Source organism: Pezoporus occidentalis, unplaced genomic scaffold (assembly GCF_034315485.1).
Source record: "Pezoporus occidentalis ecotype Australia unplaced genomic scaffold, CSIRO_AGI_Poc_V1 ctg108, whole genome shotgun sequence".
Lineage (NCBI taxonomy): Eukaryota > Metazoa > Chordata > Aves > Psittaciformes > Psittacidae > Pezoporus > Pezoporus occidentalis.
The window spans coordinates 2,133,366-2,158,980 of record NW_026912865.1 but is presented as its reverse complement, the minus strand read 5'-3'; the positions used below and the strand labels follow the sequence as shown (position 1 = coordinate 2,158,980).

The 25,615-nt window shown below is 36.0% G+C and overlaps 1 protein-coding gene across 3 annotated transcripts in view; it reads left to right on the top strand.

The window, feature by feature from the left end:
• The window catches only part of RALGAPA1 (Ral GTPase activating protein catalytic subunit alpha 1), a 131,108-nt gene that overhangs the window by 61,679 nt on the left and 43,814 nt on the right, over positions 1 to 25,615 (top strand). For all 3 annotated transcript variants that reach the window (XM_062623404.1, XM_062623417.1, XM_062623408.1), the window contains 11 exons: positions 388 to 516; positions 1,477 to 1,602; positions 2,782 to 2,840; positions 6,446 to 6,554; positions 10,068 to 10,178; positions 11,147 to 11,215; positions 12,995 to 13,129; positions 13,891 to 14,074; positions 21,152 to 22,016; positions 23,509 to 23,580; positions 24,500 to 24,623. In XM_062623404.1, the coding sequence (XP_062479388.1) occupies positions 388 to 516; positions 1,477 to 1,602; positions 2,782 to 2,840; positions 6,446 to 6,554; positions 10,068 to 10,178; positions 11,147 to 11,215; positions 12,995 to 13,129; positions 13,891 to 14,074; positions 21,152 to 22,016; positions 23,509 to 23,580; positions 24,500 to 24,623 (1,983 nt within the window). The remainder of the gene's footprint in view (positions 1 to 387; positions 517 to 1,476; positions 1,603 to 2,781; positions 2,841 to 6,445; positions 6,555 to 10,067; positions 10,179 to 11,146; positions 11,216 to 12,994; positions 13,130 to 13,890; positions 14,075 to 21,151; positions 22,017 to 23,508; positions 23,581 to 24,499; positions 24,624 to 25,615) is intronic.

The following is a 25,615-nucleotide window of genomic DNA, read 5'->3' as shown; positions in this document are numbered from 1 at the left end:
TACTTGGAGAGGATTAAACATGGAGGTCTAATACCTGGCTATCTGCATTTCTTTTGTACATATTTAAATGAATGGTTAATCATCTGTAGAACTTTAAAAGCTAAGTATAAATGAATATAAAATGTGTCCTGGTACTGACCTTGTACAATACTGTCCAAGCTTAGATGGATCTATTTAATATATCAGTTTGTTTACATTAATATGAGTGTACTTAAGGAATTTATCTTTTTATGCTACTCTGCTCTGTAATGAGTGTCTTAATTGCCACAATGCATTTGCTTTCTTCCATTTTTACTTTCTACCTTTAGTAATTAGCTGCCTTTTTTTTATTCATTGTTCATCTTGTTCATACTCTTGTTTTTCTTTTCTTCCTTTTCCTTCTGCAAGGATATTGTCAATACAATCATCAAGCACTGCTCTCCTCAGTTCTTTTCACTTGGTTTGCCTGGTGCCACCATGCTCATTATGGATTTCATTGTAGCAGCAGGAAGAGTGGCAGCTTCTTCTTTTCTCAATGTAAGTAGCTATCAGTTAATTCTAATTTGTGTATGAATGGAAGGGATTTGAGAGAAAACTTAGCAGTATTTTTCCTTGACCAGGATGTTAACTTGACCCCAGAATTCAATTTAATGGTTAGCAAATACCCATGCTGTCAGAGGTTTATTCTAGAACACTACATGGGCAAGTCCTCTCCAGAAAATATGTGAGGAATGCAAAAATTACTGCTGAAGCAGAGTCTTTACTTCAGAGTTTTCAGAATTGACTGCCATTTATCTGTGCTTTAAAATGTTTTAAAATTAGTGTCCATCTGACTCTACCTTTATTTTTAAAATGTATTTATTAATCCATATCTCTGCTATGCAATGACTGGTCACGTTTGAGAACTCAAATCTGCTAGTGTTAGCACTATTTGAACAGTTTTCTGATATTGCTATCCAGGCAACTTCAGCCTCATACAGTACCTGGGTGCTGTTTGCCTTGCATGACTATACACCCTCAAAGCTCCCCAATACTCCCCTTTAATTGTCTATGAGTTTTGACTGTTTCTCACATAATTACCACTTTAACCAAATAAAATCCACCCTCCCTCAAAGTACTGTTGGAAGCCTTTGTCAACATCTTGGGCTGTTACCTGTCATGTCCAGCAATGACTCGTGTCATGTCCTGTTTTCTACATCCTGATGAATTAGCAGAATGTAAGACCTAAGCCTAGTTAGCAGCTCAGTCATGTATCTGTAGTCCTAACAATTTCTCTGTTTCCTTCTGTCCATCTTGGCAAATGGGACCAGGGCGTGTGCATGAGTAGCAGTCTCATGGGACTGTGGTCTAGGTTTCCTCAGCTGTAAGAATTTACAGAAAGAGAAAGGAAATAGCTGTGTAGAGTTTCAGCCATTATTCTTGTTTAAGGCAGCTAGATATGTCAGCTTCCTGATTGCAGTAAGAATACGTATTTCTCCCCATTTTTTTTTCTTTTAGGCACCAAGAGTTGAAGCACAAGTTCTTTTGGGATCTCTAGTCTGTTTTCCCAATTTATATCATGAACTGCCAGCTCTTCACCCTAACATTCCTGACATTGCTGTGTCACAGTTTACAGATGTTAAGGTAGGAATATTAAGAATATTTGACTAGTATTCAGCTATCGAGTATATGTTTAATAATGATGTTTTTACAGGAAATAATAACTAAAATTTTAAGATTCTATTTTTTTCCAGAAATAATTTCAAGTAGATTATAAGGCTTAAGATCACATGAAATCTTGTCAAACTTCATAGTAGTAAACATACTTTGTAATTGCTATTAACTTAATAATAAAGTGTTTCTGTATGATTGTAGAAGGAAAGGATGAGTTACCTCACTGATGTGCAGGTCTCACAGATTTGATCAACTGAGATGAGGAGATGGAGAGGTCCAAATATTTAATCCATTGATAATTCACAATTGGCAAAATTTGTCGGGTTTAGAAAACCTCTATACATCAGGATGTTCTCTTAGGCAAAAAGCAAAGATTAATGGAGACGTTATCTTCTCTATCTTAACACAGAGCTGAGTAGTGTGTCAGTGTACTGCAGCTGGGCAGAGCTCAGTTTTTGTGTTTAATTGCTGTATGTGTGTCAGGTATGATTGCTATGTCTAAGAAAGGCTCTCCCCATAAGTTTCCAAACTATATCAGATTAGAGGCAAATGATAGCTTGGAAGCTGCTGTATGCTTTGCTCCCTTTTGGAGACTAATTTTGAATTCCTTCTTTCTCATTTCTATTGTATAATGGCTTTTTCTTGAGCTTTATTGAGAGCAACCTACAGCTTTAGGGACATTTCACTACAGTTGAGACAAAATTCTTCTTGACATCATTCTTAAAGTACTGTAGTCACTTGTTCTGCAGCCACTTCCAAAGACATTTTAATCCAACATAATTTTGAAAAAATACTTAGACTAATAAATTCATTCTGTTCTTCAGCACTATTTAGCAAAGTTAGCCTTAGGGAGTTGTTGGTTTTGTTTACCCTTGATATTTTATGGAAATACATTGACAAGAGTTGGATAAATGGTTCATCAGCAGAAATTAGAACAATAACCTGTGAGGTATTCTTGGGGGTAGCACAATAATGAGCATCTGAGGTAGACTAGAAGCTTGGAGTAGCGGTAAATAAACAATCTGACCACAAACCTAGAGACTCAGCTAAGCAACATGCCTGTGTGTACTATCATAAAGTTCTAATTTTCAGATGCTTCATGTAATGGAGTTCTTAGTAAAGCAATACATATTTTCCTCTTTGTTTTAGGAACTTATAATTAAAACTATGTTAAGTTCAGCAAGAGAAGAACCATCTGGTCCTGCACGGTATGTCATGCAAACAGAGCTTCTAAATCAGTAGCTTCTTTTCTTTATTATACCATTTTGAAGTGGATATATTAGAGAACTTAAAGTTTATGTCTTTTATTCATTGTTTTCTTCACCACTATCAAAAGTATGGTCTACCACGTGAATTCAAATTCTTTTGTAAATAGAGATATTAAAAGAACATACACGTGTCAGAACAAATTCTGGTTGAGCCCAGTATTCTTTCTCTGATAGTGACTGATAGGAAAGGATGTAAATATGGGTAAGGGTATAAGCTGCATGCTTTCTCAGCCTACCCTGATTTTGCATACTAGAGAGTCATTTTTTACTTTGATGAAGGACAAGATTATTTATTAAAGAGGTATGGTTATTTTTTAATGCACCATGCAATTTAATCTGAACATAAGAAATAATCCAAGGTATGGAAAAAGAAGCAGAAAATACTGAGCTAAGCATTAAACTGGGAGTGAGTTCTCTGATGCTTAAACCTAAGGGTCTCCATCTAATACAGAACTTTAGAAAGGATAGTTACTGGATAGAACCAGTGTTCTTTTGCATTTCTTAATTTGTTTAGGATTTTGTTCCTCTTTACCCATGCCCAGAGGCTTTCGGTTACAGAGTCCTGCATATAGGATTGAAACGGGAATCTGTAATGCCTACCAAGGAAAAGCATTCCTGTGTGCCTTATATATTTGGGTAGAGTGTTTATATATGCTCAACTAATTTATTGTCACTTGACAAATGCAAAATACTAGATCTGTATGCCTGAAAAATGTTACTGGAAAGATCAGCTCACTTAACCTTAAAATGTTTTGCTGAAAAACCAAGAGCAGTTTCCATTGGCTCACTTATCTGTTCCTTGCTTTAGGTGGTAGTATCTCTCAACACAGGGGACAGAAGGAATGTTCTGAGATAATTTTAATTTCATTTTTCATTTTCTTTTGCAAAACTGAATTCTAAAAAGCATTACACTCTCCATTTTGCTTTTGAAAAAGGTGGTTGAAATGTGTTGGTTCAGAATATACTGATCCTGTGGCACTGAAGCACACAGCATTAGCATCTTCAGTTCTGGCAGTGTGGCTGTGAGCTGGAAGGGAGCATGCTGCATGTCACCATATCCTGTATGGCTGTGAGGGGTGTGTTTACAGGAGCAGAGGCACATGTGCCTGCCCAGTCTTTCTGAGATATGCTGGCCCCAAAATGCAAAGTTGGACTGCAGTGTGTAATAATAATATTAAATGAAGACTAAAAAAAAGGAATAGATTCCCAGTGTCTCTTTGGGTTACCTGTGCCCTTCTCCTTCATCTGGGAGACAGAAGGTTTATGTCTTCATTGTGGAGATAATGATGATCCCACAGCTCCTGAAGCTTGGTTGCCTCACTGCTCACTGGCAGTTTATCCGCAGTCTTTTTTGGTAATAACTTCTGTCGTACTATCTGCTTCACAGCAATACGGAGTTCACCTCAGTTACTGTCAGAGGTCATATTTAGTATCTGCATCATGTTTTTGCCATGTTGGCTCAGCCACTAGTAGAGGCTTAATTTCTCTTTGCAGTTTCCTGGGAGAGAGTTTAGATTTCTTGAAATTTAGGTACATAGCTTTGTATATCTCTAGCAAGTCTGAGTGGTGTTAACTGTTAACCCACGCTATAAATCTTTATTCCTTATCTCTTCCACAGAGGCTCAGTGTTTTGCGTTTCATTACATACTTGACCCAGCTGGGCTTCAGGGAAATCAGTTATCTGAAATATGATCTACTTGGATCTCTGTTTGGAAAAATTAACTGTATTAATCAAATACCTCTCCTGCTGCTAACAGTCTGAAAAAGAAGTGATAGGTTGCCTAACTCGGTATTCGTCTCTTCTGCTTGTGCTGTTAGTCTGTGATTCTTTAATAACAACATTGTAGCCATATAACTCTACAGCTTTTCAGAGACTACTCTGAATAATGATAACAAAACTGGTGTTCTTAGTTGAAACCTTACAGACTACTGGATATTTTGCATCTCAGTGTGTCATCGGATGTGGAATGGTTCTCACTAGATGATGAAAATTTAAATAGTAACACAAACTTAGATTTGTCTATTCTTCTGTATCATAAAGGTTTATTTTCTGAGACTGCTTACACAACCTGTCTACATTTATTGTGAAATCCATGCTATGTTCTTATTTTGTTCAAAATAGATTGAAACGCATATAATGGAAGTAACGGAAGTGTAGATTGTTTCTCCTCCCCTGAGGCTGGAGTGTGTTTAAAATGTTCCTGGCAGTAAGGCAGCTTGCCTAACCAGTCCTGAAAATTTTCTTTAAGAAGAGTTACAAAAATTTTAGATGGACTGTTCCAATACTTACATAATTTTTACAGTCAGGTTCAGTTTATGACCACTATACAGGAAAAATCTTTTCTACTGGAAATTAAATTATTCAGTGACTTACTGCATGTCAGAAGATTTCTTATCATGTCCTTCCGTGATTGTGATCTAGACTTGGTGCACCCTTCAACTTTTCATCCACGTGCAGTATTTCCCAAAGTTGTTTATTGTTTTCGTCACTCTTTTCCTAGAGTCACTTATATTTGTCTTTATTCTTAAATTGCATTAATCAAAATGTAATGGAGGCAGTTTTGCAATTGAGTTTTCAGTAACAATGTACAAAACAGGATGGCTTGACAATCTTATTTACGCTACCACATAGCACTAATTCCAATATGTATTTTTGCTACCTGTTAGTAGTTTCGTGATTCTGAGTAGCCTTAAAATATTTTTTTACATCACAAACTTTGTAGCCACTTCTGTTTTGATTCTGTGTATGATTTTTCCTTCCCAGCTGTAATGCTTTGCAGTTCCCATGACCAGCTTTCACCTTGTTAATTTTGGATTGCTGTCCAATTTTATCCAGAGCATTTTGAATTTTGAAGTTGTTTATGAAATATTTTGCAGTCTGTGTTCTCGAAGATAATTACGAACGATTTGGAGATTGCTTAAGCTAGCTCCTTAATGTTTCTGAACAAATTTCATCCATTTACCTTTATACTTTTCTCCTATTTCCTGATTTTAAATGAAGACACAATAGTGGAAGTTAAAGTATATAATCACAATATGTCTAATGTCTCTAGCATTCATTTACCCCTCCTCTATACATCTTTGTTTATTGTCAGTCTAAAAAAATGTAAATACATATTAACAAATAACATTCCTCCCTCTTGTCAGAAGCTCTAAACAAATACAAGCAAAATCTCATGCTGGGGAGGAGGAACATCCCACCACATTTTTTTACCTTGTCTTAAGAAAAATATATACAGATTTCCCATACATTGATTTTGGGTAGTATTTTTAATCCAAAAAGCATATAGGGATGTAGGAGTTCTCTTGGATTTTTCAGTTGCTCAGAAGGGTGCTTCCTCTGTCTTTTCCATGCCTTCAGCAGGGTACTTGCTAACTTTTAAATAGGTTGCAGCATTATAAAGGTTTTTGTGGAGTTCTTTTTAAAATATTGAAAATATATTTGTTAGATTTCAGCAAGACATATCAGGAATCATAATAATTGCATATTCTTGTAGCATGTTTCGTAATAATTTATTCTCCAACATTGTTTCATTGTTTTACAGGTGTGTTGCTCTTTGCAGCCTTGGTATTTGGATCTGTGAGGAGCTAGTTCATGAATCACATCATCCTCAGATCAAGGAAGCATTGAATGTGATTTGTGTTTCTTTAAAGGTGAGACTTAACACTTTTATAATATATATTGCCTTCACATGTAAAGATGCTTTGCCTTTTCCAAGTCATGATCACATTTTATCATCTTTACTTCATAGTCTCATATTCAATCCTTACAAAAGACTGAATTCAGTTTAAGTGGTGGACTTCTGAACTGTGTCTAAGGAGATCTTTACCCTTCTTTAATTTTTTTGTTTTCCTACTTTTTTTGCAAATCTTTTTCATATTTATTCATATTTTATGTAATAATTAGAATATTATTAAAAATACTTATTTTCTAGCATTTTTCAAGCTTGCATGTTCATGAACAGTATCTTCAACTTTTAAATATTTTCCAGTTTGTTTTCAGAACCTTTCCACATGCTCTTTGTTTACATCAAAATTAAATGAATAATCAAGTCTTTCTGTATATACACATTGATAAAAATCAGGGTGTACACCTGTTGTACATTGGCTTGTGTCAGATGCTGGGGATTAACTATTCTTTCTTTTCAGCAACAGGAATCTGAAAAATATCTTAGCAAATCAGCTGATCACATCCTGTGAAGCAGGATTTGAATCTATGTCTAAAATGGGTAGCTGCAGGGCTTTTAGTATTAGACTCTAAATTGCAATTTCCTGTTTTGCGAAATCACATTCATCCTTTGCAACTTCGCTAACACTCTCTTCCAGGGTTTTTCTCTTGCTCTTTAATATCCCTTCACTAGTGTGTTTTATCAAGTTCCTGTGCAAGTTTGGTATTAGGCAAATGGTGGTTTTATCTTCTGCAATTTATCAGAGTTTGAACTATTTTTAATCCTGACATTCATTGTGATTTTTCCTGTTTTTCTTTGATGTATTTATTAAGCCAATTACTTGTGTCTCATTTATATTAAACATAAATTACTTCTTGAATGGAAGACAAAGATCTTCGTATTTCTGCTTTGCTTTGTGTTGGCAAGAGCATTCAGAGCATGTCGGCTTTTCTCCTATTTGGAGCAGTGGTATCCTTTCGCAATCAAGTTTAATCATGAAAAGAAGAGTTCATAAATGTATCATGAGAGGAACAGATTAGCTCTAATTTGTTACCTACGTAATCTCCTGGCTTCCAACTAGATGGAGATTTGAACTCCCAGAGTGGATTGTTATTTTCAGGAGAAACGAATGGATAAGGCGCTATAGACCTAGTCCAACTTACTCATAAGTACAATTGAGCAAATAACATTGAATAGAAATGTTAGCAGCAGCTATATGCCTGTTTCTGACATACAGAAGCATATTCAGAACTGTAGTCCACCAGCTTGCTCTGAATGCCACTGGTGCTTCTGCCAGCAGTTTGGCAATACTGCTGTATTTGTGTTAACCTCTGCTGAAGTCTAAGCACAAGGGATCCTAACCAGCTACCCAGACCCTTGCATCTCACAACTGCTCCTCTCAGAAATGCTTCAGATACATCACAAAATTTTGTTCAGGCTTAGTTGAATAAGTGCTAGACATAGGTTGTCTGCAGGTATTAACAAAGTTATACTACCAGTGTAACATCCAGAAAGCAATGGATCCTTGCAAAGCTGAAGTGTTGAAAGACTACGCTTCTGAGAAGAACCCTGAGTGTTAGGTACAAGGCAGAGTGCCAGTTCATTGAAAGCTGCTTTTCCCCCACCTCCCATCAAGTAACTTTTAAAAAATTATGTCTACAGTTACACTGCTAAATATAAAATATCAAAGTAGTGAATTCTTACGCTTTATACATACAGCATTTTCCAGAGACAGAGGACAGCAGGTGAAATGTTTGTAGCATCACACAGTCACCTTTGTGATGACTCTGAAGGCTCTTGGAAAAGAAGTCAGAACAAATCAGCTGACTAGGAAGGGGTGAATGTTTTGCTATCCAGCATAAACTCAGTGTTGCTGCTTGAGTTCAGGAAAATGTATGTCCAGGACACACAGTTCTATGACTGTTCTAAAGTGTCCATGCATTCTTTTGAAATGTGATACATTCACTATGCTGGGTTTCTGAAGCACATGAAGGGTTTGATCTGTTTGGGCCAGTCCCCGTATTCTTGATCAAAACTTCCTTCCTGGTGCTCTTCCCATGAATAAGAAAACTTGAGTGCACAAGATTTGAGCTTTATTCATATTTATTGCTTTATCCTCTTCAGCCTTTCTGTGAAATTTGTGTCTCTACTAACTTTTCCCTCTCTTAAAAAAAAATAACCAGAGAACAGAAAGGGGTTAACTAATTTGCATAAGCCACCCCTAAAAATCATTCACTCCTCTTCATTTTGGAGCCCAATTATCTTTAAAAAAAAAAAAAAAAGGGAGGGGGGGATAAAATGCTCTCTGTTTTTAAGTGGTGAACTGCTGATTATTCAAAGTCTCTGAAAAGTCTCCAGGCTTTTTTTCTCAGGTAATTTTGTCTTAAATTTAGTGATCTGGATACTCCATGTTGAGCTGCTCTGGTTTGTCCACACTTTTTGTCCTCTCCAATGACCCTGGGGTTTTCCTGCAAGGTTGTAAGGATATTTCCAGCAATCTGGATTTGAGCTCATGTTCTGCAATGAAGTTGTTATGCTTTCAGTTTAATTTTTCTTGGGTTCTCACTCAAGTTCAAATTTGTCGTTAGTTAGCTCAGATGTGCAAGGTTTTCATGTCCTAGATGAGTAAAATTCACATGTAAAATTCACTTTGTGCTTGCTGTTTGGTGCACAGCTTAATGTTTCAAAGCAAGTGCAATGAAGGGGAAAGCCTCAATTACACATCCTGTGCATTAACAATTGAGGAAAGTGTATTTCTGTCTCTTCCTTTCTTTGCCTTCTCACTTAGAATTGTAGGGCAGTGTGTAAGTCCACTTCCAAGTCTGGGGTCTAGTTGTACAAATGCATTCACTTCTGCTTTGACCAGCACAGTAACTTACACATTTTACTAGCTGTTGAAGGCAGGCTCCAGTGCAGCAACTTTCCCCTGCATTTTAAAAATAACAGAGAACAGCAATTAAGCACAGAAGCCAAGGTGCATTCATTTCCATTCAGAGAAGTGCTGTACATGCCAGTCGCTAGCATAAAACAGTTAGTCTCCCTGTTAGTACTGTATACTTGGATACATGGCTGTTCACCTCCCTTGGTCCTCAACAAAGATCTCTTGATTTCAGAATTGGTTCCTTGGGGTTTTGTGGGTTTTTTACAGTCACGTGTTAATAGTTATGAAGGTAACGAGAACTCAATTTTTTATTTCCTGGCTTCATGATACTGCACTAACAGGTCTGAAATCAGGAAACTCCTTTCCCCTTTATCTCATTGTGGGCCACTCACTGCTGGTCTGTCCCAAACTGTTGATGCTAGCTGCTGACATTGTTTGTGTCTAAAATAATTCCTTTCAAATTTTATAAAATTTTAGTTCTCTTCCTCTTTTATTGTGTTCCTTATGTTCCTGGAACATAAGGAACTATAGGTACAAAACTGCCACTGAAATTCCTTACCACCTAGTGTGCTTTTATGCAAAATCACGTAGTCATTGTTACTGTGTTCTCTTTTCTAGTTTCCAAATAAAACAGTAGCTCAAGTTGCCTGCAGTATGCTGAACATGCTGATACATTATGTACATAGACTTCAAGTGTATCAAGCTGATTCACCTGTAAGAATTATTCAAGTAAGTAAATCAAAATTTTCAAATTTTTAATATTTTTAATGCTCTAGTAGAATGTAGTTCCCTGAAATTGAAATATGAGAATATTGGCAAGTCTGTTTCACAGAATGTTAAATTAGTATAAACATAATCTTACCTAATATTAGCAGTAGGGATTCACATCACATTACTTGATGACTTCAGTATTAAAATGTAAAATGCATAGATCATCCTTACTTTTTCTCAGGTATAACTGTCATTATTTACGTGAGAATGTTGTCAATAAAGTTCAGATTTTTTTCAATATTAAATATCTTCAAATATGTTTATTTAAGTTTAGTGAGAAAGCAATTACTTAAAATATGGATCTGCAGTTGTATTTTATGTGCATTAAAGAGTTTCAGTATAAATCAAAAATCGTTATTTTGAATACACTTTAAATAACAAGGAAGCAGAGCATAGCCTCTGTGAGTCTGAATCAGAGAGAAATTACAGAGGTCTTCCAGGTAACTGGAAAGTTAATTGTGTGGAAGCTTCTTAAGAAGTGTAGCAAGCCTTTCCCTGCTCCTCTGAAGTCACGTTGCTCAAGAGGCAGGGTGTTTCCAAATTCTAGTAGTTCTAAGAACTATTGGAGCTCAGATAGCCCCATACACAAACCCACATCCTGCATGCTATAGATATGTTGAATTGAGTTTTCTTCCTGCCTGAATATTTGTCATAGCTGTATAATTTCATTGCCCTTAATGCACCTACATCAGACAAGCAGAACGTATTCCTTCAGTGAATTCCTTCTTCTGTGAAACACAATTAAAAGGGTTGTATTAAAAAGAAAAAAAAAAAACAGCAAGGAATATGGTTATTTGCCTCAAAATAATTTTTACAGAATTTAACCATGAATATAGTATTATGTCACATTTACCTGCTTAAAAATCTATTTTAAACTTTAATATTTAGATTATATTTTTAAAGAAACCACACTGTATTTTCCCCAGATTCTGATAGCAACTATTACACATCTGCTGCCCAGTACGGAAGCTTCCTCTTATGAACAGGACAAGAGGGTAAATATTTTTCATTTCTTTTTAGTGTGTCAGTTTAATTACAAAGGTGTATGACATAACTTTATTATGAATTCTAAGTTGTGTTTTAAAGCAAGGATTCAGCTTTTTAAGTATAATACAATATAGTCTTTCCAGAATTACAGCTATATTGTTTATGCTAGTGAATTTCTGGAGTATTTGTGGGAAAATATGCATTTAAAATTACTTGAGATTCATTGTTTTTAATAATGAGTCTTCTTTTTCCTTGCCCTCTGTAAACTTAAAGCAAAGTAATCTAGCCTTTTCAAACTTGTCTTACAGTAAAAATATATTTTCAACTCCAAGTACATTGCAAAACACATATAAGGTCATGATTTTTTGCTCTTTCCATTGTAAGTACATTCTTGAGAAAGATAGCCTATAAAGTTCAGGTGAATTTGATTGTTGCAGTCCTTCAAAATGATTGCTATCTTTTTGTATTTTCAATGGGTCTGAGTCCCCTAGCTAAGATGGGCTCTTTCTTTACCTAATACTCTCAGTAGTACTTTCTGCCTCCTGAGAGCTGTGTCTCTTTTGAATTATTTGGCTTTGCTCTGGGACTGAGGGACTTAGTGGTCATTTAAACTTGAGCACTTTGGTCCAGTTTGGCGCAGGCAGAGCTCTGGACTACACATTCCCACAGGAGCTTGCACTGATCTGTTACTCATTTTGGCCTCCAGAGCTCCGGTTTGCCTCTTGTATCCGTTTGCAAGAAGTTACGGGCTGTTGCAGGCTACTGTGCTGTGCCAAGCTAGTCAGCTTTCCACTTGAGGATGCTTCCCATAATGGGAGAAATTTCCAGTGAGCTAATGCTGATTGTTCTATGTCAAATATCATTAAAAAATTTGCTTACCTAGTTTGACAAAGTAGTTCTAATGGGTTTCTTAAAAATTGGTTTAATGTAAAAAATACTCAGAACTCTTCATCATTAGGCTTATTATGTGGTGTTTCTGAGAGACAAACTTGTATTATGGGAAATGAGTATGATGTTTATATGTCTTTTATTAGTAAATAAAGCGGATTTTTTCTGAAAGACTTTTATTTAACTTGGGAAATACTTTAGAGAATCTTGCAGCTATTCACTGAATTGTTTCTTCCACAGTTAAGTTTTAAAAATTAAAAATAATTATTTGAAACCAGTAAGTTATTAATAATTTGGTGTGTATATGTCTCTCAATCTAATTCTATTCTACAGTCTTCAAAAATGTCCCCTAGAGGGAGTTGGTTCTTTTGCTGGCTGAGTAGCCTCCAAGACAGCAGTTTGATTTCTTTCAGATGATACTTGGTGCTGCATAGCATTATTGACATGCTGTGAAGAAAACTCTGAGTTTTTATACAGCACTAAATGCAGCTGAAATAGTTCAATTTTGCATAATCCTTGATTCACTTTACAGTGAGGTTTGCATGCAGAATGGTAGATCAGCCTTTTTGTACCTGTGTACTCTGAAAACAGCACCCTGCAAATCAGTTTTTAAAGCATGGATATTCTTCTCAGCACAGTATCTGCTCACAGACTCACCACGATGAGAAACTGTGTCTGGATGTTTGTTGCTACATAACCTCAGTAGCCTAAATTTTCACTGGTGCTGTAGGTTTTGAAGATACAATGGCTTTTAAACTAGTGTGACCTGCCATTACTGAATAATGGTGACTCTACCAAATTGAAAAAAACAAAGTAAAATAGAGAAGTAAAATGCAGTGATAAATGTGAAGTAGCAGGTGCTGGTTTAATTGATTTTTAATTGAAAGTGTTTGTTCCAGTTGGTGGTTTCTTTACTTCTGTGCTTATTGGACTGGATAATGGCCTTGCCATTAAAGACCTTGCTGCAGCCTCTTCATGCTACAGGAGCAGAAAATGATAAGACTGAAAGATCCGTTCTTAATTGTATATATAAGGTACATGTTTCTTTACTTGCTAAATGAGGATTTCTGTGTATGGATTTAGTGTCTGTTTTCATGAAAATGAAGACCTAAGTTTTTTGTAAGGTGACCTCGATTCTACTACTGAAATGTGGAGTGCTGTCTTAGTTCTTCTACATTTTACTGTAACTGTTTGATCTTTGGTATATTTGGAATTGCTGATTTTGGTTTACATTTTGTGATGTGTAACCAAGTTCGTTTTTGCATGACACATCAATAGCAGATGCTTGTGTTGTAGACCAGCTATACATTTTAAGACAGGAGGAGGTACCTTCTATATACCAAGGAATTTTATTTAGCAATAAGCAAAATAAAAAGCACTAAGTTATAATTACTGTCTTTAGGGACACAGAACAAAGATAGGTTGTAGTTTTTGCTTTTTGTTTTTTTCACAAGGGAAGGGGATTAAAACCTCCAGCAGCTTAGACCTAGCATATATAATTAAATAAGATAGGAGATCTATAAATAAGGGTAGCTTAGTGATTTGTTGTATTTTTTGTTTCTTGTTTCTTTATTATTAAATTCCATTTCAGTGTTGATGCTGTCTTGACAATTTTCTTTACAGACCAGGGTTTGTTTTTGTAAACAATAAACAACAAAAATTTTCCATATTGTCCTGCCTAGCTGTTTTTTTTTTAAAAAATTAAAAATTTCAATAAAAATAAAATTCATTTCTTATAAAACTATCAAGTAGAAATTTCAGTAGTTAATGTAATGAAATTCTGGTTTTGTTGTAGGTTCTGCACGGATGTGTCTATGGGTCTCAGTGTTTTAGCAACCCTAAATATTTTCCTTTAAGTCTTTCTGATTTGGCATGTGTGGATTACGATCCTTTTATGCATTTAGAAAGCTTGAAGGAGCCAGAACCACTGCATTCTCCGGACTCAGAGAGGTCTTCTAAACTTCAGCCAGTCACTGAAGGTTTGTCAAATTGCCTAAGTACATTTTCCTTCAAAAAAATTTTGTCTTGGTTTCTAGTATTGAAGTGTTGGTCTAAAGCATAAGTTTTAAATTGTACCTAGACAGTAGGTAAGAACCATTAGTATGGAATGAGCTAATATAATTTTGAGCAATTATTGTTCGATTAACTGAAATAAGTCTCTTCTGAACAACATAAAGATCGATTTGGTATGGATTCTTCTGTGCTCTGTCTGTCACTGAAAAGTGTTAAGTACTGCAGTGTGGATAAATGTTGCTTGTCATTTTAATTTCAGTAAATAAATTTATTTTTTCTTAATTTTCTCTAAGAATATTTTGGACTTTTTCCTTTCTGAGCTTGTAATATTGAAAGCTTTCTGTTCATTGTCATAGCCCATCGTAATGTGTTGTCGATCTATTTACACTAAAACTACAGTTATCTAAAAAAAAAAAATAATAAATTTCTCTCATCTGCTTAGAAACTTAAAAGCCACAGAAATTAACATTTGCTTCACAACTTAAAAATAAAAATAAAGACTCTAAGCTGCAGAGGAGTAGCATACGTGTCTAGTCAATATCAAATGGCTACGTTGGGAAGAAAATTGAAAAAGATGAGGTTAATACTGATACCAGAAACTCTGTGTAGTGCTATTCTCCCTCCATATTAAGTTGTTCCATTTAGGCTTCCTTAAAGGTATTAAGGACCAGATAAATGCAGCAGCTCTTTGTAGCAGCTGTGTGCTAACAGCAGGTGATTTTGTGGTCTGTAGTGACTACGTGCTGTTTTTTATGTAGAGAAAATGGCTAATCATTGTGCCCTTGTCTAAGGCATGCTTCATCATCCTCAAGTACTTTTTTGGCCAAAGAATTCTAAACATAGAGCTGTCCCCTAATAAGCTCAGTATTGGATTGAACAAGTCTGATTTGAGAACTATTGGCAGGAGGAGCTGTAATTATTAAATTTACTGAAGAATGAAGCAAGGTACTATAGTTGGCTTTTTGTCAAATGGCTGTGGTCTTATTAGTAAAAAGTAATCATCTGCTGGGTCAGAATGAAAGAGGCTTCGAAGGATTCATTCTGTCCTAATTACAGTCTCACCTATACATATTATGTAAAGCTAATATTTAAAGCATTTGCCAAAATTAACTTTCACTGCATGTTCTATTACAGTGTAGTGAATTGTAGTAGCTTTTTATGCCTGGCATCTTTTGTATTCTATAATAATCTGTAATTATGGGTTAGCAGCAAATGCTGTGTGGCTTTTTTAATCTGACAATCTGAAAAGACAACCCTGAATAGATTTCTCTTTAAATGAGTATAGTTGCAAAAAACCTTAGCATCGATATCTTCATTTTGCATTTCCGTACATGATCTGTTCTTTTATGATTTCTTGTTAAATTTCTAAATACAAGTAATTTCAGCTGTTCCTTTTATCTCTCCAGATGAATTAAGGAAACCCCATATGTTTTTAAAGTTTCAGGGCTTTGGAATTGTAAGTCAGATTGTGAAATTTAATTGGCAAACTAAAGCATTATAATGCAACCATGGTCTTGCAACCTTGGCGCTTCTAGTCCACATTGCCAGGCAGAGAATAAAACTGGCAGTGCTTGACTGATCACAGAGCATCTGTTCTTCCTGGCGTTGTTGAGGAGTGAGAGGAATAAAGCTAGTGGATAACAACCAGTCTGGGACTCGATCAAGACAGGGTCAATTAGTACAAGCTAGCAGCAGAACAGTATGCCAGTGGGTCAGTCTCTTTATCATTACTTTTTTCTTTTTTCTTTTTTTTTTTTTTTTTTTTTTTTAAGGAATGGAAATGGGCAGGATGACAGTTGTAGAAGTTCTACAAAGGTAGCTTGGGGTTTGCTAGATTCTTTCTTCAGGTCACAGGCAAAGCCAAAAGTACTGAGAAGCCAGAATCCTTAAAACAGGCTGCTTTTGATCAGTTTAATATATGTGATTGACATATCCGATTATGCTTTCCATTGTTCAAGGTCAGATCCATCACAAGTTTTATGGACACTTAGCCCACAGTATGATGTGGTATGAGACCACAAAAATATGGGACTTTCAGTGATACAGCTGTGTAGTGGGGAAAGGATCTATTGAGAGGCTGGAGCAAGCCCTGCAATAAACAGCAGGGCAAAGATTTCTTAAATCCCCTGGAAACAGGCGATATGGAGAGAATTCTGTTCACCTCTGTGTTTCAGTAACTTTCCAAGTGCTAGGATTGCCTGTGAAATTGTGTTTGTCCTCCTTTCTGTAGGTTTAAGGTAAAGTGGTAGGTTGCAGTGTAAGATACACAAAAAATAATTTTGAAATTGTGCTACATATATTAAAGTGTTTTGTTTAAACCAGAATGAACTTTTAGCAGATGATAATAAAGACACAAGTAGGAAGCTTTTCTTGCATCATCAGAACTTGAAGACAAGTCTGTGGTGCTTTTATACATCTAAAGAATCACAGGGCATGTCTACATGAAGGGTGATGAGCTCTTCTTCTAGCTAGTATTGACAACAGCCTTCTCTACCTACAGTACAGGCATATAAGTGCTGTCTGTGCTAATTAACCACAGACCTAACTAGCCTGGATTCAGTGTCACAGTGGCAGATACACTTTCTCCAAAGATAGTACAGCATTATACTGCTGTGCAGTTTAGATGTGCAAACACTAACTTAGACTGCATTATGCCATGATCTGCTTACCTGCTTCTGGTCTTTCATTTGTCATTACAGGACCATAAACATAAATGAGGGAGAATTACAATGGAACCTCTCTTCAAAGCTTTTTTGTTGTTTATACTGAATAATGCAAACATTCAGGAAAAAGTAAAATTTGAGGGGGTTTTGTGACTGTTGTATTGGCAGAGAAGCTGGTTACATGAAAATACATAACACTAAACAAAAAGTGGTATACATCTTCTAATGTTAATACATAGCAAAATCAAACTATTGAATAGAGTCTAGCCATAAGGAAATAATATTGTATGGATTTATGTTATTTTTTTTTTTGCAATTACAAAAATGCTTTCAAACCTGTTCTTCATAGATCACAGATTTATTAGGGATAGTTGTGATTGGAAGCTAGCAGTTACATTGCATAGATACAGTGGTCTATCAATTATTGATTTAATGTGTTTTCACCCATTTGTCGTATTGCCTCAAATATAAATTAAACTCTTTTGTATAGATTGATAATTTTCCTAACATATTTCCATTTCTGAAGAAAAAGTATTTCCCATCTGATGTTTAGTCTTTGCTTTTATTTAAAAAAGTAAAAATGCAAAGTACCTAGGCTTTTTACTGAAAGAAGACAAAAAGTATCCTTAAAAAAAAAAAAAAATGCTTTATACACAGTGAATCCAGATTAGCACAGTTTGTGTTTCATGAGGGACATTGTAGAGGTGGGTTCTCTGAAACGGCATCTCTCTTTACCTGAAGCTTAGAAAGGAGTGAGACTTCCTTTAGCTAATGTAAAATACAGGTAGCTAAGCTAAACTGACCTCTCTTAGGCTCCCTCTAAATGTAATAGATAAAGAGTTTCCAGAGAGTGATTCATTCCATTTCTCCAGGGCTTCTGAGGTGAATCAGTCTGTACATGTGCATCATTCTTTAGACAGCTAAAAGGGTGAGGAAAGTTAAATTCCACCCTCAGTCATTACTTTTTCCTTCCACTACATAACTAGTTCAGAAACTGTTCAGCCAAAGTTGAATTAGAGAGTTAACAACAGATCTTCAGGAAATTCAGGAATCCTCCATTCATGCAACTGATACAAATGAGTGGTGATAGACCTTCAGCCTTTACACAAAAGAGGTAATTTCAGGGACTAAGAAAAATAGCTAATATAACAGGCTTCTGGTAAATTACTAAGTAATCATGTACACATATAAAATACATTGACCAAGCAAACCACTGTGGCGCTGTAAAGAGAGCAGAAATGTGTTCATTCAGGAAGAGAGGTTGGCAAAGCAGCCAGCTGGACTGCTTCAGTGTGTAATGCTATGACTTCATTTGTAGAGTTTGTGGTAAGGCTGTGATGACTTGCATTATTGCATATTTTGATCTGCCCTTCAGAAACAAAAAGCAGGGTTTTGATACTCATTTTAAGAGTTCTAATATGTTGAATGTTCAGTTGTTCCTGATTGAGATGTGCTTCTGGGAACACATTATTAATATGTGTCCTTTAAGTTGAGAATTTAAATTTCTCGTATTTTCTAAAAGCATTACTGGGTTTGCTTTTTTGAGTTGAGTTTGTTTTTGGCTTTTGCTAAAGGAAAACACCATCAAAATCTGACCTGCTGTGTGGCAAAAATTACCCAAGATTGCTTAATTTTGTTGCAACATAACAGTTTACATCAGAGTTTACTTTTCAGTCTCCTTCTTTTAATACTTTACAGTTTACTGTGTCAATTTTAGATCCATAATACTGTATACTGAGAGAAAACTCAGTGAGAAGTTCTCTCTTTTCATCTTATAAAAGAGGCAATAACAGATTTATATCCTGATTCTTTTACATTCTATTTTAATTCAAGAGCAAAATTTTCAGAGAAAGACTGTGGTAGGACTGGGGGTGGACCTTTGAAATTTAAATTTTATGTTCTGCTCTTTGAATCACTGTGTTACCTTTCTTGTCTGTATGTCCCTTAGGCTCCTAAGGGAGTAAAGTCATGCACACAGTCACAATACAACCATGGTCGGGTTTGAGATGTTTAGGGTTTGCGACGAAAGTCCAGTGGTGAGGCACTGGAATAGGTTGCCCAGGGAGGTTGTGAATGCTCCATCCCTGCCAGTGTTCAAGGCCAGGTTGGACAAGGCCTTGGGTGATATGATTTAGCGTAAGGTGTCCGCAGGGGGGTTGGAACTATATGATCTTAAGGTCCTTTCCAACCCTAACAATTCTATGATTCTATGAAACAGTACTAATAATAATTTATATGGTAACAGGTCCCTGTCATTTCTTCAGGTTTTTCAGTGAAAAGTAATGGAAGGCATTTAATCTATGCAGTGTGAGAATTCAGGTAGCTGGAAAGCTCACATGGTTTTGCTCCTAGGAGCTTGAGAAGAGTATTACCTTGCTTACCTGTTGCAGTGCCAAGCACTAAACAGTTAACATAAATACCCTGACAAAGATGAGCCAGTCTCTGCGTTGTGCAGGTGGTGGTTAGTACTGCACTGATAAATTATTCTTCAGGCATCCAGCTTAGTTTGTCATTGTCTTGTATAAACTTGCTTACAGTTCCTTCTTACGTTTCAGCAGATGGCACTATAGCTTAATTTCCTGTATGCTGTCAACATCTGGACATTTAATTCAGCTTCACTGAATGTTTTTGTGTTTGTAAATTTTAAATCTCAGGAAGGTTATAAATAAAAAATGTAATATAGAATTTGTTTTTATTAGTTTTCAAGACCTTATTTCATTAAAATATTTGCATTTATCTGAGTTTGGAATAGTATAAAAATGAACTTGATTTTGCCAGTTAGTTGATTTAGCCAAATGTTAACTGGATGAAATTATTCTCTTTTTGTAGTTCAGATCTAGTGCTCCCTAAAGGTAGAGAAGAGCCAGAATCCCAAATGTCTCCTACATGCTTTACCCGAACCTTGTCTGGGGAAAAAAAAAGGCAAATATAAATGGTTTGGTGTTTGCAGATGCAGAATGCATCCTGTGCTTCAAAAACTAAAGATATATTATGACAGTCAGTATGTGTTAGAAATTTGCCTTTATTTTTCCAGATAAAACAGTTCAGATGCCTTACGTGGCAAAAAGAAGAAGCATGGGTTTTTATTGTGTATAAACACACAATATAAAGGGAGATGAGATAGTTATACCATGCTTACATGTCCGAAAGGTTGCATTTTCTCAGTAAATGAATGAAAAAGTAACATGGTTCAGGACATTCTAGTTTGATGGATTTTCAGTGAGAAAGAAGTGGGAAGTGTGTGCAGCAGTTTGCAACATTTAATATCGTTTAAAATATATGATATAATCCTGAGGAATGCAATCTTGATTTATCTTTCCCTTATTAATCCCAAAATTGGGGCATCCAGGTCCTGTTACAAGAGAAAGGCTGCAGAAATGTGTGCTTTGCCATGTTAATCCTCTTTTGTTTCCTACCTGTGATATTCTGCAGTGTAATACTTTTGTGTATGAGTTCTTCAGTGGGTATCCTGATCTAGTTGAGGGCAGCCTGACCGACAGTCACTCTGACCACCTCTCTACTTCATCGGTAATGTAGAGTGGATTTCATAGAAGAATCCAAAACCAAATAATTACCGAGTTAGCAAGAGTGTGGTATAAACATTAAGAAATTACTTCTGTGAATTTAGATTTGCATGCACATGGAAAGTACGCAACAGAGAAGGAGGTGGCAACACTATATTGAAATACCAGTGCATCTCACAAGATGAATGTCACGTAAGATAGGCACGATTAACTTCTCTTTCTCCCTCCAAGTTTTTCCAGCCTGAAACTTCTTAAAATGGAGTTGGGGCATGAGATTTGCTTTGTGAATATTAAGCTGCTGTTAGATTGTGTTCAGTATAGGTAGCCTGCTCTTTGATTTGGTACTTTAAAATCATCCAGTATTATTCTCAACCTAACCTACAGCTATGGGCTCCCCAGGGAAATTAAGATGGATTAGAGGCTTTGTACATCTTTGTTCCTTTGTCCTTCTCAATGTAATGATGTGTATAAATATAAAAATCCATTGCAGTTGAAAATGGACTTCTTGCAACACAATTACGTTCTCTACTTCATCAGCAATTTAAGATTTATTTTCACTAGGTTATGAAATCACATATTTCAGAAGAACTATGATGATTAAAAAGCTGTGGTAGAAGAGGTATTCTGGGCTGTAAAATAATGAGGATGCTTCTTTAACTATCTGATGGCTTTTCATGCTATTTATATGAGACCAGTGTTGATCAAAATACATATTTTCTATTACTGAGCTGGACTAACCTTGCAGTGCTTATCATTTGTTTAAAACTCACGAAGAAGAGGAAATCAAAAGAAATATGTGAATCTCAGTGTTGTTTTCTGAACTCTCCTTTTAAAACCTATGTTCTTTCTCTCACAGTGAAAACTCACATGCAACAAGGATTAATTTCTGTTGCTGCTCGTACTGTGATAACACATCTAGTCAATCACTTAGGCCACTATCCTATGAGTGGAGGTCCTGCTATGCTAACTAGTCAAGTGTGTGAAAACAACGACAATCCCTACAGTGAAAGTCCTGAACTTTCTCCTGAACTTTTTGAGAACCCAAATCTTCAATTCTTTGTGTTAAACAATACATCCCTGGTGTCCTGCATACAAATCCAAGCAGAAGATGACATGCCTGGGGGAGGACTGTCTGCTGGACTTGCATCTGCTAATTCAAATGTTAGAATTATAGTACGTGATCTATCTGGCAAATACTCATGGGATTCAGCCATTCTGTATGGACCATCATCTTTATGTGGATCTTCACAACCAACGTCTTTTGCACTTTCATTATCTCAACAAGATAAAGTAGAAGATGCTCTTTCATCTTTTGAGCATGTGGAGGATGTATCTGCAAGGGATGGAATTACACTCCAAGTGAAAAGGAAATTTAGAGACACTGTGCCAACATGGGATACAATTAGGGATGAAGAAGATGCCCTTGATGAACTCCTACAGTATTTAGGTGTTACAAGCCCTGAATGCTTACAGAGAACTGGTGTCTCACTCAACATTCCTGCTCCTCAACCAGTCTGCATCTCAGAGAAGCAGGAGAATGATGTCATTAATGCAATTCTGAAACAGCACACAGAAGAGAGGGAGTTTGTTGAAAAGCATTTCAATGATTTAAATATGAGGGCTATGGAGCAAGATGAGCCAACCTCACAAAAGCCCCAGTCAGCATTTTACTACTGCAGGTTACTTCTCAGTATACTGGGAATGAATTCTTGGGATAAAAGGTAAAAAGAAAAGACTCTCAATTCAAGAAAATTCTCTTAAGGAATTGCGCTATTCTTAGCATGTAGTAATAGTTGATCATGGAGTAGGTTAAGCCAAAAATACTTCAGGCCAGCCAACAAAAGAGAAGAGAGGATATGCAACTAAGGGGAAAATGGCAGTTTTCTTCCGTATTTCAGCCTGTCATTTAGAGAGGCAGAAAGGAGGAACCTGTTGCCTTTATTGCCATTTACATTCTTTCCTTAGAACAGTGTTGGAAGATGAATTAAAGAGTAATATCTTTTCTAATTATCCTTTCACCAACTGTACTAAGAGTTACTATGATGGGTGAAGAAGGCATCTTTTTGCTTTCTTTGCTACCCATGTATGTGCCTGTAAAAATCATTACCCTTCTGTGCCAGAGTGAGACTCTGAAAAGCATGATATTCTCAGCTGTTGTGTTGCTGGACAGTGTCTTGCTGCTTTGCCTGCTAAAAGCATGCTTGTGTGCCCCCTCAAAGCATTGAATCTGTGTTAGCTAATGAAAAAGATGCATCTTTTACTATTTATTTCAACATTGGCAGTGTTTAGGTATTGTTTAGAACAACAGGAGACAAGCCATGTTCAGTTACAAAAGTAAAGTCTCTGCTGACATTATTTTTGGGGGGGTGTAGGTGGGTGTATGTCTGCATATACATGAGGGTATGTACAGATATTGGCATCCTAGAATTCAAGGGTCTTTCTGAAAAAATTTTTTTTTTTTGGCCATAGCTGTCAAATTTTGTATTTTCATACTATGAAGGGAAGTAAACCAAAAATAATGTATGTCACTGGACGTATCACTGGAATGGGACAAAATTCTGGTATTATAACCCTTATTTGTGTCTTTAATTGCTCAAGGCAGTCTGGTTTTGAACAGTACTGTTTTTAAACTCATTCCACTGTGTTTTCTGGGAAACATCGTAAGCGCAGTTTAAAAGAAATGAAAAGTGCCTTTCTTGCTCTAACATATTGGGTTTTTTTTTCTTTAAATTGTTACAGCTGGATGGGTGACTAGGGAGTTTATGTTCTGCTCTCTTCTGAAATTCAGAATAGCAAAAGCTCCGTGTTTAATGCACTAACTCCCTAGGACAGTAGGTTATGGGAGTGTCTTTTGTCAGTAAGCATCTATATTATGGCCTAGTAAAGCATGCAGCTTATATGTGTCAAAGGGAGTTCTGAGAGAAGGGATTGATTGCAGATAGATCCAATAGGTTAAGAGAGGAAAGTAGAAAGAAGTAAAGGTTGTACTTGGGACTGTAATGGAGATTTCCTGGAGTAAAAAAAAAAAAAAAATTGCTTGTATATATTTTTAAAAGATGTCTTAATATTTTATATAAGGAAGTACTATTGAAAAGGCAAAAGCATTTGCCAATTGTTCTTGAATGGACCTGGAAATGTTCTTTTATCATTCTTGTGCTGTTCTGTATCCATTGGTGAACAGGTGATATAATAGTTATAAATTTCTCTATTTAGAAGGAGCTTTCATCTCCTGAAGAAAAATGAAAAGTTACTTCGAGAACTCAGAAATTTGGACTCAAGACAATGGTAAATTCTTTCAATGGCTGCCTACTTATTTAAGTTTGCTTGTACTTAAATGGTTCTAATTGCACAGGTGTAAGAGTTGAACTGATTTTTAAAATAGTTTCATAAATTATTCTTGTATTTTGCTCTGTAGTAGTTACTGCTATTGTATTGAAGTTACATTGGTATTATTTGTAGAGTAAAACTATACAAGTAAAATATCATGAGACAGAACAAACTTCAAAGAACTTAAAATTATGAACACTTGTATGCATAAGTTGGAATAGTTTTAAAACTTGGACAAATTGAAGTCTCTGCATGTTAAGCTTTGGCTAATTCTTTAGCTGTTTTCCAATGCTTTTAGTGTTTGAAGACACGGAATTCTAGTTGGCATTGTAGCACAGAATTAAAACCTTTGAATTGTTTTTGTAAAAGTTGAAATAAAATCCAGTGGAGGTTTTAGAAGTGAGAAACCACGTTTGGTTGCTGCAGTGTCCAAGAGCAAGCTTGATGAAAGACATTGCTATAGTACTAATAGATCCTTTGTTCAGTTGCATAAGATGCATTTGCTCCAGCATACACAAGGCACTGTTAATGGACAGTGCACTGTCAATACTACCTGTTTTACAGGTTTTGCTCATTTCAGAAGCCCAGGTATTCCATTGGTAATTGGCATTGCCAGTACCTTCCTACATCTTAGAACTGATAAAAGAGGTAAATGCTGTTCATGTATAGCGAAACTTTAGACTCTAGAAAAGGCTGGGCTGGGAATGTGGAAATGTAGAAGGTATTAAAAAAGAAGCCATATAGTTGTACTTTACTTCCACTATATTTTTTGGTGTTTTAAAAGCCATGCTCTTTGTGTACTGTTTGTACTGTTTGCATATTTTGGTTTCATATTAGTAAAGGCACTGTCATGCAGTAATCGTTCTCTGTTTTACAGCCGAGAGACACACAAGATTGCAGTGTTTTATGTTGCTGAGGGACAAGAAGATAAACACTCCATTCTTACGAATACTGGGGGAAGTCAAGCCTATGAGGATTTTGTAGCTGGTCTTGGCTGGGAGGTATTAAAATATTTTTATCCTAAGTTTGTTTACAGAGAAATTTACAGATCCCTTTAGGGATGAGTCTTTGGTTCTTTAGCATTACTCACAAGTACTGAAATACACTGGTTTGCAAGTAAGATGTAGAGAAGAATTCTGGTTTTAATTGCATTAGCAAAACTAGCTATTTAATTTTAAGCTCTTTGAATTTAAGAAAGTTTGTGTAGGCAGAGATGATTCTTTAATCTACAGTCCTGTACTAGGCTTTCATGGACTGAGTAGGAGACATCTTGATTTCCTTGTAAGCTGGTTAAGTGTTACATCCACTGAAGTTTGAGCTTTGCTCAAATTTGGGAATCCAGAAAGTACAGACAGTCAGCTTCTGTCATGCTCCCTTTTTCCTGCCTTCTACTGCAGACATGTAATTGTTCACACAGTTATGTACCCTATCATCTGTATGGGCCTGCAGCTCTTTAGTCACTAGTTTGATACACCTACGAGGATTTCCTTTTTTAGCATCCTTTCTTTCTGACTGCACAGAATTAACTTCCATTATAAAGTTCAGCTTCGCGCAGTCCCACAGAAGTTTAGGAATCACTTCTGCTCCTGGCTGGCTGCATAAGAAACAGCAGGTTTTTTGTTCCTCTCGTGACTTGGCATTCATCAGGAGTGTCCACATGAGTGTCAATCTTACTCATTCTTTTATTTCTTTCTTTTTGTTAATCATTAGGTGTACAAGAGCACTACTAGATTAGCTGTGTGGATAATGGTTCTGAATTTTCCATAGGAACAGAAAAAGTGCTAGAAGTCTGCTGTCATGAACATAGATGTTTATCTTCCACATTCCTGATTCTTCAGGAGAAATAAAACCCAACGTATTAGTGTCTTCGAATATCCTTCTTTCATGGGTTAATTCCCTTAGCCTTTATTAGGTATAGTTACTAATAAAGTGTTAATATAAAGTGTTACTAATTTGAATTAATATTCCATGATAAGACATTGCCATGGTTTAA